This window comes from Anomalospiza imberbis, chromosome 22 (genome assembly GCF_031753505.1).
Source record: "Anomalospiza imberbis isolate Cuckoo-Finch-1a 21T00152 chromosome 22, ASM3175350v1, whole genome shotgun sequence".
In the NCBI taxonomy this organism is placed as follows: Eukaryota; Metazoa; Chordata; class Aves; order Passeriformes; family Viduidae; genus Anomalospiza; species Anomalospiza imberbis.
The window spans coordinates 8,557,703-8,573,568 of NC_089702.1; the positions used below are offsets into that span (position 1 = coordinate 8,557,703).

The 15,866-nt window shown below is 63.1% G+C and overlaps 3 protein-coding genes across 3 annotated transcripts in view; 2 read left to right on the forward strand and 1 right to left on the reverse strand.

Moving 5' to 3' along the window:
* Positions 1-1,319, forward strand: part of KIF5A (kinesin family member 5A) — a 28,058-nt gene extending 26,739 nt beyond the window's left edge. The window contains exons 25-29 of the mRNA XM_068212670.1: positions 40-148; positions 509-579; positions 688-715; positions 782-880; positions 1,211-1,319. Of these exons, the coding sequence (XP_068068771.1) occupies positions 40-148; positions 509-579; positions 688-715; positions 782-860 (287 nt within the window). The 3' untranslated portion in view covers positions 861-880; positions 1,211-1,319. The remainder of the gene's footprint in view (positions 1-39; positions 149-508; positions 580-687; positions 716-781; positions 881-1,210) is intronic.
* Positions 1,320-8,071: 6,752 nt separating this feature from the next.
* Positions 8,072-10,428, reverse strand: LOC137487115 (uncharacterized protein DDB_G0290685-like). Its single transcript, XM_068212752.1, has 2 exons — positions 10,419-10,428; positions 8,072-9,876 (listed from the first exon to the last, which is right to left on the reverse strand). Exons 1-2 carry the CDS (start codon positions 10,426-10,428, stop codon positions 8,072-8,074), a joined length of 1,815 nt encoding a protein of 604 aa, XP_068068853.1.
* A 2,067-nt stretch (positions 10,429-12,495) lies between these two features.
* PIP4K2C (phosphatidylinositol-5-phosphate 4-kinase type 2 gamma) lies at positions 12,496-15,810 on the forward strand. Its single transcript, XM_068212677.1, has 10 exons — positions 12,496-12,708; positions 13,134-13,231; positions 13,313-13,409; positions 13,485-13,625; positions 13,693-13,839; positions 13,934-13,972; positions 14,204-14,317; positions 14,682-14,928; positions 15,010-15,113; positions 15,652-15,810. The coding sequence occupies exons 1-10, from the start codon at positions 12,535-12,537 to the stop codon at positions 15,730-15,732; spliced, it is 1,242 nt and encodes a 413-aa protein (XP_068068778.1). The 5' UTR covers positions 12,496-12,534; the 3' UTR covers positions 15,733-15,810.
* Positions 15,811-15,866: the final 56 nt, after the last annotated feature.

Sequence of the window (15,866 nt, forward strand, 5' to 3'; positions counted from 1 at the left end):
GGTGCCAGCCAGCGCCCCTCACCCCCCGTGCCCCCCCAGCCAAGCCGGTGCGGCCGGGGCAGGTGCCATCGCCCACCGGGCTGAGCTACACCAACAGCCTGTTCCAGGGGTACCCCGGGGGGGGCCCCCTGCCCGGCCCCCACGGCCTGTGAGTGGGGAGGGGGCGGGGGGAATGGGGGGGGTCTCGAAGGGAGGGCAGAGGGGGCACAGGGGGTGCAGGGGCATGGCGGTGGGGGGAGGGCGGGGGGTCCTGGGGGGAGGGGAAGGAGGCACTGGGGGTGCGGGGGCGTGGGAGGGTCCCGGGGGTGGCAGGAGGGGTGCAGGGGTGGGGGGTCCTGGCGGGAGGGCTGGTGCGAGCCAGGGGGGTGCAGGGGCACAGGGGGATTCCTTGGGAAGGGGGGGCAGGCAGAGTTTTCGGAGGGGCTGAAGGGGGGGCAGGGCACGGGGTACCCCCAGGGGGTCTCAAGGTCTCTGTCCCCCCGTGTGCCCCCTCCCCGTGTCCCCCCAGCTTTGCCAGCGGCCCCCCCACGCTCTCCAGCAGCCCCCCGGACTCCTACCAGCAGCTCAACGTGGATAACGGTGAGGGGGGGCCCTGGGGGCGTGGGGGTGTCCCCAGTGTTGGGGTGGCGTCGGCGGGGGTGGGGTGTCCCCAGACGCCCCCACTGGAGCTGCCTCCTTCGCTTGCAGGGAACGTGACAGACATCAATGACAACAGGTGAGGGGGGCGGAGCTGGGGGGGTCTCGGCTTGGGGGGGCCCGGCTGACACCCCGTGCCCCCCAGGAGTGACCTGTCCTGCGCCTGCGAGGCCGAGGAGGCGGCCAAGCTCTTCCCGCTGCGCCAGGAGACAGCAGCCAGTTAATGCCCCCCCAGGTACGGCATGTCCCCCGCTGCGGGACCCCCCCACCTCATTCCTCACACCCCCCGGCGACCCCCGCCCCCCTTTCTCAGGGACCCCCGGGGATCTCCCCCATCGTCCCTCGAGTGACCCCAACCCCTACATCCCCCCCCATTCTTTGGGTGCCCCCCAGCCCTCCCTCCCTGTGCCCCCCCAAATCCCTGCCCCGCACTACTCCCAGACCCCCCCACACACCCCTCGGGTCCCCCTCCGAGCCCTGCAGGATTTGGGGTCCCCCCCATCCTTGGGGGACGCGCGGGGTGGCTCTGCCCCCACCCCAGCCCGCGTGTCCCCCCCTGTCCAGGTCCTGCCAGACCCGGCTCCGCTCGCATGTCCAGGTGTCACCCGTGTCCTGTGCTCGTGCCACGCTCGCCCCGTGCGGGGGGGGCTGCCCCCCCTCCCCCAGGACCCCCCCGGGACCCCCCAGTCCCGGGGCTTGGGCCGGGGTGGGGGCGGTGCCGGGGGCCGCCCGAGCTGCCTTAACGCGGACCTGGAGAATGTCGCCCCCCCCGGCCCGGCCCCACAAGTGGGGGGCAGCCCCCCCCAGCCCTGCACCCCCCGGGTCCCCTCGCTTGGCATCTCGGCTGTGCCCCCCCTCCCCCACAGGACCGTCCGGGCCGTTCTGGCGGGGGGGTCCCCGTGCCCCCCGCCCCCCCCAGCGCTGCATGTCCCGCTCAGCGCGGCCGGAGGCTCAATAAAGGCTGGAGATGCTGAGAGGAGCCTGGGGGGGCCGGGGGGGCTGGGAGGAGCCTGGGGGGGCCGGGGGGCTGGGAGGAGCCTGGGGGGGCCGGGGGGCTGGGAGGAGCCTGGGGGGGCCGGGGGGCTGGGGGGGCTGGGTTACAGCACGGGCACTGGGGGGAGCAGGGTCACACTGGGGGATTTGGGGAGTGGGGCCCAGTGGGAGATTTGGGGAGTGGGGCACACTGGGGGATTTGGGGAGTGGGGCACACTGGGGGATTTGGGGAGTGGGGCACACTGGGGGGAGCAGGGTCACACTGGGGGATTTGGGGAGTGGGGCACACTGGGGATTTGGGGAGTGGGGCACACTGGGGGATTTGGGGAGTGGGGCACACAGGGGATTTGGGGAGTGGGGCACACTGGGGGGAGCAGGGTCACACTGGGGGATTTGGGGAGTGGGGCACACAGGGGATTTGGGGAGGGGGGCACACAGGGGATTTGGGGCAATAGGGCACACTGGGGGATTTGGGGAGTGGAGTCATGCAGGGGATTTTGGGAGTGGGTCACGCAGGGGATTTGGGGAGTGGGGTCACACTGGGGGATTTGGGGCAATAGGGCACACGGGGGATTTGGGGAGTGGGGCACACTGGGGGATTTGGGGAGTGGGGCACTGGGGGAAGTGGGGCACACGGGGGATTTGGGGGAGCGCTCATTCCAGAGATGGGGTCACAGCGGGCGTTCAGGGGAGCAGGAAGGACACGGGGTCTGGGGAGGGGGGAGTGGGACCCCGACCTGCACAGGGCGATCCACAGGTGCCACACCTGTCCCAGTGGGGTCACACGTGTCCCTATGGGGTCACACGTGTCCCTATAGCAATCACATCTGTCCCTATGGGGTCACACCTGTCCCAGTGGGTCACACCTGCCCTATGGGGTCACATCTGTCCCTATGGGGTCACATCTGTCCCTATGGGGTCACACCTGTCCCAGTGGGGTCACACGTGTCCCTATGGGGTCACACCTGCCCTATGGGGTCACATCTGTCCCTATGGCGTCACACCTGTCCCAGTGGGGTCACACGTGTCCCTATAGCAATCACATCTGTCCTTATGGGGTCACACCTGCCCTATGGGGTCACATCTGTCCTATGGGGTCACACCTGTCCGTATGGGGTCACACGTGTCCCTATAGCAATCACATCTGTCCCTATGGGGTCACACCAGCCCTATGGGGTCACACCTGTCCCAGTGGGGTCACACCTGCCCTATGGGGTCACACATGTCCCTATAGCAATCACATCTGTCCCTATGGGGTCACACCTGTCCCAGTGGGGTCACACCTGTCCTATGGGGTCACACCTGCCCTATGGGGTCACATGTGTCCCTATAGCAATCACATTTGTCCCTATGGGGTCACATGTGTCCCTATGGGGTCACACCTGTCCCAGTGGGGTCACACCTGCCCTATGGGGTCACACCTGTCCGTATGGGGTCACATGTGTCCCTATAGCAATCACATCTGTCCCTATGGGGTCACATGTGTCCCTATGGAGTCACATGTGTCCCTATGGGGTCACACCTGCCCTATGGGGTCACACCTGTCTGTATGGGGTCACACCTGTCCCAGTGGGGTCACACCTGTCCTATGGGGTCACACCTGCCCTATGGGGTCACACCTGTCCCTGTAGGGAAGGGGCGCCCGCTATTGGTTTCCCACACCCCATGCAGGGATTGCACCTGTCCCCTAGCGGTGTCGCACGTGTCCCCGCAGGTGTCACACGTGTTCCTGCAGATGTCACACATGTCCCTATGGGGATCACTCCTATCCCTGCAGGTGTCACACCTGTCCCAGTGCTGATCACACCCGTCCCCACCGGTGTCACACCTGTCCCAGTGCTGATCACACCTGTCCCACCGGTGTCACACCTGTCCCCAGCAGTGATCACACCTGTCCCACAGGTGTCACACCTGTCCCAGCAGTGATCACACCTGTCCCACCGGTGTCACACCTGTCCCAGCAGTGATCACACCTGTCCCACCGGTGTCACACCCGTCCCCAGCAGTGATCACACCCGTCCCCACCGGTGTCACACCTGTCCCAGCAGTGATCACACCCGTCCCACCGGTGTCACACCTGTCCCAGTGCTGATCACACCCATCCCCACCGGTGTCACACCTGTCCCAGTGCTGATCACACCTGTCCCACAGGTGTCACACCTGTCCCACCGGTGTCACACCTGTCCCACAGGTGTCACACCTGTCCCAGTGCTGATCACACCCATCCCCACCGGTGTCACACCTGTCCCAGTGCTGATCACACCTGTCCCACCAGTGTCACACCTGTCCCAGTGCTGATCACACCTGTCCCACCGGTGTCACACCTGTCCCAGCAGTGATCACACCTGTCCCAGCAGTGATCACACCCGTCCCCACAGGTGTCACACCTGTCCCAGCAGTGATCACACCTGTCCCAGTGCTGATCACACCTGTCCCAGCAGTGATCACACCTGTCCCAGTGCTGATCACACCTGTCCCAGCAGTGATCACACCTGTCCCAGTGCTGATCACACCTGTCCCAGCAGTGATCACACCTGTCCCAGTGCTGATCACACCCATCCCCACCGGTGTCACACCTGTCCCAGTGCTGATCACACCTGTCCCACCAGTGTCACACCTGTCCCACCAGTGTCACACCTGTCCCACCGGTGTCACACCTGTCCCAGTGCTGATCACACCTGTCCCACCGGTGTCACACCTGTCCCAGCAGTGATCACACCTGTCCCAGCAGTGATCACACCCGTCCCCACCGGTGTCACACCTGTCCCAGTGCTGATCACACCTGTCCCACCGGTGTCACACCTGTCCCAGCAGTGATCACACCTGTCCCAGCAGTGATCACACCCGTCCCCACCAGTGTCACACCTGTCCCAGCAGTGATCACACCTGTCCCACCGGTGTCACACCTGTCCCAGCAGTGATCACACCCGTCCCCACCGGTGTCACACCTGTCCCAGTGCTGATCACACCCGTCCCCACCGGTGTCACACCTGTCCCAGTGCTGATCACACCCGTCCCCACCGGTGTCACACCCGTCCCTGCAGGTGTCACACATAACCCTGCAGGTGTCACCTCTTGAACCCCCCGGGCACACCCCACATCCCCACCCGGCCCCACCCCCGCAGTCAGACACTTTCTGATGGAATCCGGGTTCCCTCGGGACAAGGCAGGGGGGCCCAGCCCCTCCTCAGTGCCACCCCCCGTCAGGGACAGTGGAGAGAGAGCCATGGGGTGCCCCCCGAGCCCCCTCCTCTCCCTCACCCCCAGCTCCCTCCCCAGACGTTTTCCAGCCCTTTCCTGAGCTTTGCTCCCTTCTCTGGACACCTCCAGCCCCTCCAAGCCCTCTGAAATGAGGGGCCCAGAGCCGGGCACAGCCCCAGAGGGGTGGCCTGAGCAGCGCCCAGAACAGGGGGCAGGCACGGCCCTGGTCCTGCTGGCCACTCCTGCTGGCCCAGCCCAGGTGGCACTGCCCCGTGGGCACGGCTGGGCTCACGTCCAGCCCTGTCCCAGCCCCCAGGGCCTTTCCCAGCCCTGCGGCCTCTCCTGCCCAGCCTGGAACATTCCATGGGGACGTTGTGACCCAGCTGCAGCCCTTGGCCTTGGTGACCCCCGCCCTGCTGGGTGACCCCCACCCTCGGGACCCCCACCCTGCTGGGTGACCCCCACCCTGCTGGTTCCATCCCCAGCCATGGGTCCCGTCTGTCCTGACCCCTCTGCCGGGCGCTCCCGCCCAGCTCGGGCTCCCCGTGGTCACCAGTGAAGGTGTGAACCAGCAGCAGCCCCAGCAGCGGCTCTGGGCACCCCCACCGGTCCTGCCCCCACCCCGGGTTTGGTTCCGTTCCCCACCAGCCCCTGGGCCAGCAGCTGGGATTGTCCCCATGAAGATCCACCCACCCAGGGCATGGGCAGACATTGCTGCAGGAGACAGTGCCAGGACCTTCCTGAGCAGCAGGTACACATCCAGAGCTGTCCTAAAGTGTGGGAACACATCCAGAACCTTCCTGAGCAGCAGGGACACGTCCAGAGCTGTCCTGAAGAGCAGGGACACATCCAGAGCTTTCCAGATTGCAGGGAGACAGATCCAGAGCTGTCCTGAAGAGCAGGGACATGTTCAGAAACTTCGTGAAGAGTAGGGACACATCCAGAACTTTCCTGAAGAGCAAGGGCACATCCAGAGCTGTCCTGAGGAGCAGGGACACATCCAGAACCTTCCTGAGGAGCAGGGACATGTCCAGAACCTTCCTGAGGAGCAGGGACACGTCCAGAGCTGTCCTAAAGTGCAGGGACAGATGCAGAACCTTCCTGAGGAGCAGGGACACGTCCAGAACTGTCCTGAGGAGCAGGGACACATCCAGAGCTGTCCTAAAGTGTGGGAACACATGCAGAACCTTCCTGAGGAGCAGGGACACATCCAGAACTGTCCTGAAGAGCAAGGGCATGTCCAGAACCTTTCTGAAGAGCAGGGACACATCCAGAGCTGTCCTACAGTATGGGGACACATCCAGAACCTTCCCAAAGAGCAGGGAGACACATCCAGAGCTGTCCTGAAGAGCAGGGACATATCCAGAACCTTCCTGAAGAGCAGGAACATGTCCAGGACCTTCGTGAAGAGCAGGGCCACATCCAGAGCTGTCCTAAAGTGTGGGGACACATCCAGAACCTTCCTGAGGAGCAGGGACACATCCAGAACCTTCCTGAGGAGCAGAGACATGTCCAGAACCTTCCTGAGGAGCAGGGACATGTCCACAGCCGTCCTAAAGTGTGGGAACACATCCAGAACCTTCCTGAGGAGCAGGGACACATCCAGAACTGTCCTGAACAGCAGGGACACATCCAGAACTGTCCTGAACAGCAGGGACACATCCAGAACTGTCCTGAAGAGCAGGGACACATCCAGAGCTGTCCTGAGGAGCAGGGACACATCCAGAGCTGTCCTGAAGAGCAGGGACACATCCAAAGCTGTCCTGAAGAGCAGGGACACATCCAGAGCTGTCCTAAAGTGCGGGGACACATCCAGAACCTTCCTGAGGAGCAGGGACACATCCAGAGCTGTCCTGAAGTGTGGGAACACATCCAGAACCTTCCTGAGGAGCAGGGACACATCCAGAGCTGTCCTGAAGAGCAGGGACACATCCAGAGCTGTCCTACAGTATGGGGACACATCCAGAACCTTCCCAAAGAGCAGGGAGACACATCCAGAGCTGTCCTGAAGAGCAGGGACACATCCAGAACCTTGCTGAGGAGCAGGGACACGTCCAGAGCCGTCCTAAAGTGTGGGAACACATCCAGAACCTTCCTGAAGAGCAGGGAGACACATCCAGAGCTGTCCTGAAGAGCAGGGACATGTCCAGAACGGTCCTGAGGAGCAGGGACACATTTGGCCTGAGTGCAGGGAGACGCAGCCCCAGCCTTCCCCTCCCTGCTGAGCGGTCCCTCGGTCACAGGAGGGCACCAGGCTGGGGAAGCAGGACCTGCCTGTCCCCAGTGTCCCCAGTGTCCCCCGTGTCCTGTCCAGGCCGGGCTCAGCCCGCTGCAGCTCCGGGGGAGCAGCTCTGGGCTCCCTCCTTCCCTCATGGAAAACTCCAACGTCTCCTGGTCACTCTGTCCCCACGGCGCTGCCCGCTCACCGTGGCCGCTGCGGCCACATCTGCCCAGCCCAGCCCAGCCCAGCCCAGCTGTGCCACATCTGCCCAGCCCAGCTCAGCCCGGCTGTGCCACATCTGCCCAGCCCAGCTCCAGCTGTGCCACATGTGCCCACCCCAGCTCCAGCTGTGCCACATCTGCCCAGCCCAGCCCAGCCCAGCTGTGCCACATCTGCCCAGCCCAGCCCAGCTGTGCCACATCTGCCCAGCCCAGCTGTGCCACATCTGCCCAGCCCAGCCTGGCTGTGCCACATCTGCCCAGCCCAGCTGTGCCACATCTGCCCAGCCCAGCCTGGCTGTGCCACATCTGCCCTGCCCAGCCCAGCTCCAGCTGTGCCACATCTGCCCAGCCCCGCTCCAGCTGTGCCACATCTGCCCAGCCCAGCTGTGCCACATCTGCCCGGCCCAGCCCAGCTGTGCCACAGCTGCTCTCGCGCTGGGGGCTCCCGGGCCGGCTCCGTGCCCAGCTGGCACCTGGGCAGGTGAGTTCTGCAGGACGGCTCCACCCCTCACCTGGATGGGGCCCTGGGCTGCTGACCTGCCCCTGGCCACACCCACGGGCACCCGGCCCTGTGCCTTCCTCATCACCTTCCTCATAACCTTCCTCATCATCACCTTCCTCATCATCTTCATCGTCACCTTCCTCTTCATCTTCATTGTCACGTTCATCATCGTCACCTTCCTCATCATCATCATTACCTTCCTCTTCATCATCACCTGAATCATCATCACCTTCCTCATCATCTTCATCATCACCTGAATCATCATCACCTTCCTCATCATCATCATCACCTTCCTCTTCATTCATTGTCACCTTCATCATAATCACCTTCCTCTTCATTGTCACCTTCATCATCACCTTCCTCATCATCATCATCACCTTCCTCTTCATCTTCATTGTCACCTTCATCATCATCACCTTCCTCTTCATCGTCACCTTCATCATCATCACCTTCCTCATCATCATCATCGTCACCTTCCTCTTCATCTTCATTGTCACGTTCATCATCGTCACCTTCCTCATCATCATCATTACCTTCCTCTTCATCATCACCTGAATCATCATCACCTTCCTCATCATCTTCATCGTCACCTGAATCATCATCACCTTCCTCATCATCATCATCACCTTCCTCTTCATCTTCATTGTCACCTTCATCATCATCACCTTCCACTTCATTGTCACCTTCATCATCACCTTCCTCATCATCATCATCACCTTCCTCTTCCTCTTCATCGTTACCTTCATCATCATCACCTTCCTCATCATCATCATCGTCACCTTCCTCTTCATCTTCATTGTCACGTTCATCATCGTCACCTTCCTCTTCATCGTCACCTTCATCATCATCACCTTCCTCATCATCTTCATCGTCACCTTCCTCATCATCTTCATTGTCACGTTCATCATCGTCACCTTCCTCTTCATCGTCACCTTCATCATCATCACCTTCCTCATCATCTTCATCGTCACCTTCCTCATCATCTTCATTGTCACGTTCATCATCGTCACCTTCCTCTTCATCGTCACCTTCATCATCATCACCTTCCTCATCATCTTCATCATCACCTTCCTCTTCATCTTCATTGTCACCTTCACCATCATCACCTTCCTCTTCATCGTCACCTTCATCATCATCACCTTCCTCATCATCATCATCACCTTCCTCTTCATCGTCACCTTCATCATCATCACCTTCCTCATCATCTTCATCGTCACCTTCCTCATCATCTTCATTGTCACCTTCATCATCATCACCTTCCTCATCATCTTCATTGTCACCTTCCTCATCATCTTCATTGTCACGTTCATCATCGTCACCTTCCTCATCATCATCATTACCTTCCTCTTCATCATCACCTGAATCATCATCACCTTCCTCATCATCTTCATCGTCACCTTCATCATCAACACCTTCCTCATCATCATCATCACCTTCCTCTTCATCTTCATTGTCACCTTCATCATCATCACCTTCCTCATCATCATCATCACCTTCCTCTTCATCGTCACCTTCATCATCATCACCTTCCTCATCATCTTCATCGTCACCTTCCTCTTCATCTTCATTGTCACGTTCATCATCATCACCTTCCTCTTCATCGTCACCTTCATCATCATCACCTTCCTCATCATCTTCATCGTCACCTTCCTCATCATCTTCATTGTCACGTTCATCATCGTCACCTTCCTCTTCATCGTCACCTTCATCATCATCACCTTCCTCATCATCTTCATCATCACCTTCCTCTTCATCTTCATTGTCACCTTCACCATCATCACCTTCCTCTTCATCGTCACCTTCATCATCATCACCTTCCTCATCATCATCATCACCTTCCTCTTCATCGTCACCTTCATCATCATCACCTTCCTCATCATCTTCATCGTCACCTTCCTCATCATCTTCATTGTCACCTTCATCATCATCACCTTCCTCATCATCTTCATCGTCACCTTCCTCTTCATCTTCATTGTCACCTTCATCATCATCACCTTCCTCATCATCTTCATTGTCACTTTCCTCATCTTCATCGTCACCTTCATCGTCACCCTCATCAGCGTCCCCGTCTCTGTCGCCTTCACGACTGTCATCACTGTCACCTTCACGGTGACCGGCGCTGTCCCTTTGTCACTCCTCCCGCTCGCCCTGTCCCATCCGAACAGCTCGGAGCACACCTGGAGCCAGCAGGGCACACCTGGAGAGCCCGCGGCCGCGCTCCAGACCTGTCCCATGGGTCACACCTGTCCCATGGGGTCACACCTGTCCCATGGGGTCACACCTGTCCCCATGGGGTCACACCTGTCCCATGGGGTCACACCTGTCCCCTACAGAGATCACACCTGTCCCTGTAGGGTCACACCTGTCCCATGGGGTCACACCTGTCCCATGGGGTCACACCTGTCCCTGTAGGGTCACACCTGTCCCATGGGTCACACCTGTCCCATGGGTCACACCTGTCCCTGCAGGGCCACACCTGTCCCTGTAGGGTCACACCTGTCCCATGGGTCACACCTGTCCCATGGAGTCACACCTGTCCCATGGGTCACACCTGTCCCATGGAGTCACACCTGTCCCATGGGTCACACCTGTCCCCATGGGGTCACACCTGTCCCATGGTCACACCTGTCCCATGGGGTCACACCTGTCCCCATCGGGTCACACCTGTCCCTGCAGGGCCACACCTGTCCCTGTAGGGTCACACCTGTCCCATGGGTCACACCTGTCCCATGGGTCACACCTGTCCCATGGAGTCACACCTGTCCCCATGGGGTCACACCTGTCCCATGGGTCACACCTGTCCCATGGGGTCACACCTGTCCCATGGGGTCACACCTGTCCCATGGGTCACACCTGTCCCCATCGGGTCACACCTGTCCCCATGGGGTCACACCTGTCCCCATCGGGTCACACCTGTCCCCATCGGGTCACACCTGTCCCTGCAGGGCCACACCTGTCCCTGTAGGGTCACACCTGTCCCATGGGGTCACACCTGTCCCCATCGGGTCACACCTGTCCCTGTAGGGTCACACCTGTCCCTGCAGGGCCACACCTGTCCCTGTAGGGTCACACCTGTCCCATGGGGTCACACCTGTCCCTGTAGGGTCACACCTGTCCCATGGGTCACACCTGTCCCATGGGTCACACCTGTCCCCATCGGGTCACACCTGTCCCTGTAGGGTCACACCTGTCCCCATGGGGTCACACCTGTCCCCATCGGGTCACACCTGTCCCTGTGGGGTCACACCTGTCCCATGGGGTCACACCTGTCCCATGGGTCACACCTGTCCCTGTGGGGTCACACCTGTCCCATGGGGTCACACCTGTCCCATGGGGTCACACCTGTCCCTGTAGGGTCACACCTGTCCCATGGGTCACACCTGTCCCATGGGTCACACCTGTCCCCATCGGGTCACACCTGTCCCTGTAGGGTCACACCTGTCCCCATGGGGTCACACCTGTCCCCATCGGGTCACACCTGTCCCTGTGGGGTCACACCTGTCCCATGGGGTCACACCTGTCCCATGGGTCACAGCTGTCCCATGGGGTCACACCTGTCCCTGTAGGGTCACACCTGTCCCATGGTCACACCTGTCCCATGGGGTCACACCTGTCCCCATGGGGTCACACCTGTCCCTGCAGGGCCACACCTGTCCCTGTAGGGTCACACCTGTCCCATGGGTCACACCTGTCCCATGGGGGTCACACCTGTCCCCATGGGGTCACACCTGTCCCATGGGGTCACACCTGTCCCATGGGTCACACCTGTCCCCATGGGGTCACACCTGTCCCCATGGGGTCACACCTGTCCCATGGGGGTCACACCTGTCCCTGTGGGGTCACACCTGTCCCATGGGTCACACCTGTCCCCATGGGGTCACACCTGTCCCATGGGGGTCACACCTGTCCCTGTGGGGTCACACCTGTCCCATGGAGTCACACCTGTCCCATGGGTCACACCTGTCCCATGGGTCACACCTGTCCCTGCGGGGTCACACCTGTCCCATGGGGTCACACCTGTCCCTGTAGGGTCACACCTGTCCCATGGGTCACACCTGTCCCTGTAGGGTCACACCTGTCCCATGGGTCACACCTGTCCCTGTAGGGTCACACCTGTCCCATGGGTCACACCTGTCCCTGTAGGGTCACACCTGTCCCCATGGGGTCACACCTGTCCCATGGGGGTCACACCTGTCCCATGGGGTCACACCTGTCCCCATGGGGTCACACCTGTCCCATGGGTCACACCTGTCCCTGTAGGGTCACACCTGTCCCTGTGGGGTCACACCTGTCCCTGTAGGGTCACACCTGTCCCCATGGGGTCACACCTGTCCCCATGGGGGTCACACCTGTCCCTGCAGGGCCACACCTGTCCCTGTGGGGTCACACCTGTCCCATGGGGTCACACCTGTCCCTGTAGGGTCACACCTGTCCCTGTGGGGTCACACCTGTCCCATGGGGTCACACCTGTCCCATGGGGTCACACCTGTCCCCATGGGGTCACACCTGTCCCATGGGGTCACACCTGTCCCTGCAGGGCCACACCTGTCCCTGTGGGGTCACACCTGTCCCCATGGGGTCACGCCTGTCCCTGTCACGTGTCCCTGTCACGTGTCCCTGTCACGTGCTCCCCGGGGTGTCGCGCGCCCCCTGTCGGTTTCCCGCGCCCCGCGGGACCAGCCCCGCCCAGCTCCTGGCGTCACTTCCGGCTTCCGGCGCCGCGCCGGGGCCGGGCGGAAGCGGCGGCGGAAGCGGCGGCCATGGCGGCGGCGGCGGCGGCGGCGGCGGGTCCCTGTCCCGGCCCTGGCCCCGGGCCCGGCCCCGGCGCCGCCCGCACCAAGAAGAAGCAGAAGCGCTTCGTGCCGCAGCGCGTGAAGCTGCCGCGGGCCGCGGACCCGCTGCTGGCCGTGCTGGCCTGGGGGGTCACGCACCAGGTCAGGAGCCGGCACCGGGACCCCCGCGGGACCCCGCGTCTCTTTGCCCCGGGACCCTCGCCCCGCCCCCGGTACCCCCGTGTCCCCTCTGCGGGACCCCGCGGCCCTTGGGATCCCCGGTCCGCAGCGCCGGTCCCAGCCCCCCGCCCGGGATATCCGTGCCCCTCCCTCCGGGACCCCCGCGGGCGTTCCCGGCATCCCCGCAGTCCCCACCGTGTCCCTCCCCTGGGACCGTCGTTTCCCCCGGAGCTCTCACGTCTCCCCTGCCCGGGATCCCCATTGTCCCCCATCCCTCGGCTCCATCCCCCCGGGACCCCCATTGCCCCCGTCCCCACACCCGGGGGTCCCCGGGCCTTGGGGTGGTCTCACCGGCCCCGGGGGGTGCCTGGGGCCGGTTCCTGGGGGTCCCAACGCGCCCTCCCCAGATCAACGAGCTGAGCCAGGTGCCGCTGCCCGTGATGCTGCTGCCCGACGACTTCAAAGCCAGCTCCAAAATCAAGGTCAACAACCACCTGTTCAACAGGTGAGCGGCGCGGGGCGGCGCGGGGGCAGCGTCCCGCAGCGGGGGACACCCAAAACCTCACGTGAACCCCCCCGAACTCAGGGAGAACCTGCCCAGCCACTTCAAGTTCAAGGAGTACTGTCCCCAGGTGTTCCGCAACCTGCGCGAGCGCTTCGGCGTCGACGACCAGGACTACCAGGTGAGGCCGGGGGCCGCTTCTGGGGGGCACCCCCGGGCTCCCCCCCGGGCTCCCGGCCACCCGTGTGCCCCGCAGGTGTCCCTGGCGCGGAGCCCCCCGCGCTGGGCGGGCAGCGGCCACCGGCTGCTGCTCTCGGCCGACCGGACGCTGGTGCTGAAGGAGCTGTCGAGCGAGGACGTGGCCGACGTGCACGGGCTGCTGTCCCACTACCACCAGGTACGGGGGGCCCGTGGGGCGCGGGGGCGGGCCCCGGGGGCGGCCGTGTCACCCGCGTCCCCCGCAGTACGTGGTGCAGTGCCACGGGCAGACGCTGCTGCCGCGGTTCCTGGGCATGTACCGGGTGAGCGTGGACAGCGAGGACACCTACCTGCTGGTCATGAGGAACCTCTTCAGCCACCGCCTGCCCGTGCACAGGAAGTACGACCTCAAGGTATTGGGGTGTCCCCCGAGCCCCTCTGAGTCCTGTGATGGGGCAGCCTCCCCACCCCGAAAACCCGCCCGTCACCTCTGTTCCTGCTCTCCAGGGCTCCCTCGTGGACAGAGAGGCCAGTGACAAGGAGAAGGTACTGCAGCAGGATGCTGTGAACCCCCCAAATTTAGGGGGGGGCTCCAGGCTTCGTTTTCCCTCCTCCCCAGTGATGACAGCTCATTGTCTGCCCCCCTTCCCCCCACAAGGGCTGGTTTCTCTCAGGAGGGGCTGGCCCGTGACCCCCAGGGACACGGCCTGGGGGGGTCCCGCAGCTCTGGCGTGTCCCCTCCAGCTCAGGGGTGTCCCCCCCACTGTCCCTCCCCAGGGCAAGGAGCTGCCCACCCTGAAGGACGTGGATTTCCTCAACAAGAACGAGAAGGTGTTTGTGGAGGAGGAGCAGCAGCGCGAGTTCATGGACAAGCTCAAGAGGGATGTGGAGGTGGGAACAGTGGGGCTGCACCCCCAGGGGATCCGAGGGGATTGAGGGGGGCTGTCTCCCCACCCCAAGTGACCTTTTGTTTGGCCTCCCAGTGCCCAGGCTCTGAGGGTTTGGGGGCGAGGCTCCCCTGTGCCCTGGCTGTGAGGGTTTGGGGGGCTCTCCCTGCAGCCATGAGTGTCCCCCACCCCTAATGACTCCTTGGTTGTCCCCCCAGCCCTGAGATTCCAGGGGGTTTTTGGGGACCGTGTCCAGTATTTGACGGCTGTGGGGGTCCCTTCCTCAGCGTCCAGGCTCTGGGGGTTTTGGGGTGAAGCCCCCGAGGGTTCTGGCTTGACCTCCCCCAATTCCTGCCATGTCCCCTCAGTTCCTGGTGCAGCAGAAGCTGATGGACTACAGCCTGCTCCTGGGCATCCACGAGGTGGACCGGGGCGAGCAGGAGGAGGAGGAGGAGCTGGAGGAAGAGGAGCCTGGGGGGGGCGATGAGGGGGGGCTGGGGGGCCCCTATGGCACCTCCCCGGAGGGGCTGGGGGGGCTCCTCAACTCCTACCGGCCCCTGGGGCCCGGGGAGTTCGACCCCTGCGTGGACGTGTACGCCCTGCGCGGGGCCGAGGGTGAGCTGGGGAGGGCTCGGGGGGTCCCGGGGGGGTTTGGGGGTGCAGGGAGCACTGAGCCCCCCTCGCTGTGCCCCCCAGGAGCCCCCCGGCGCGAGGTTTATTTCATGGGGCTCATCGATGTCCTCACCCAGTACGACGCCCGCAAGAAGGCGGCGCACGCGGCCAAGACCGTCAAACACGGGGTGAGGGGGCACCCCAAACTGGGGGGGCACCCCGAACTGGGGTGGAGGGCACCCCGAACTGGGGGGCAATTCTGAACTTGGACAGGCTACCCCAAACTGGGGGGCAATTCTGAATTGGGGCAGGGCACCCCAAACTGGGAGGGAGGGCACCCTGAACTGGCGGGGTGGCATTTCCCAGCTGGGGGTGGCAGGGCTGGCTCCCCTTTGGTTGTTTGGGGAGGGGGTTTATTGGAGTGCTGGAGCTGGGAGAGGGAAGGGCTGGGGGGACATGGATCAAGCCTTCAGAGGAGGCTTTGAGGGGGGTTAAGCCCCTGGCAGGGTCTGGGGGGCAGGAGGGGTGGGGGTGTGGGGAGGCTGGGGTGGCTGCGGGGGTGTCAGGTGAAGCTGGAGGGGGTGCCCAGGCAGGGGTTTGGGGGAGGGCTCAGTTCCCAGGGCTGCTGTGGGGGGTGTCAGGAGGGGCTGGGGGGTCGTTCCCGGGGTATGTGGGCCAGGGCTCTGTTCCTGGGGTGTCCGTGGGCTCTGAGCCGGTGCCCCCCAGGCCGGAGCCGAGATCTCCACGGTGCACCCCGAGCAGTACGCCAAGCGCTTCCTCGACTTCATCACCAACATCTTCGCCTGAAGGGACCCAGCCCCTCCCGGGACCAACACCCCGCAGGGCGCGCTGCCCCCCCACGCCCGCGGCCCCCCCCCAGGGGGCTTTCACTACTCAAGTGCCTTAACTTTATGTAAGGGGGTCCTGGGGGGCTCTGGCCC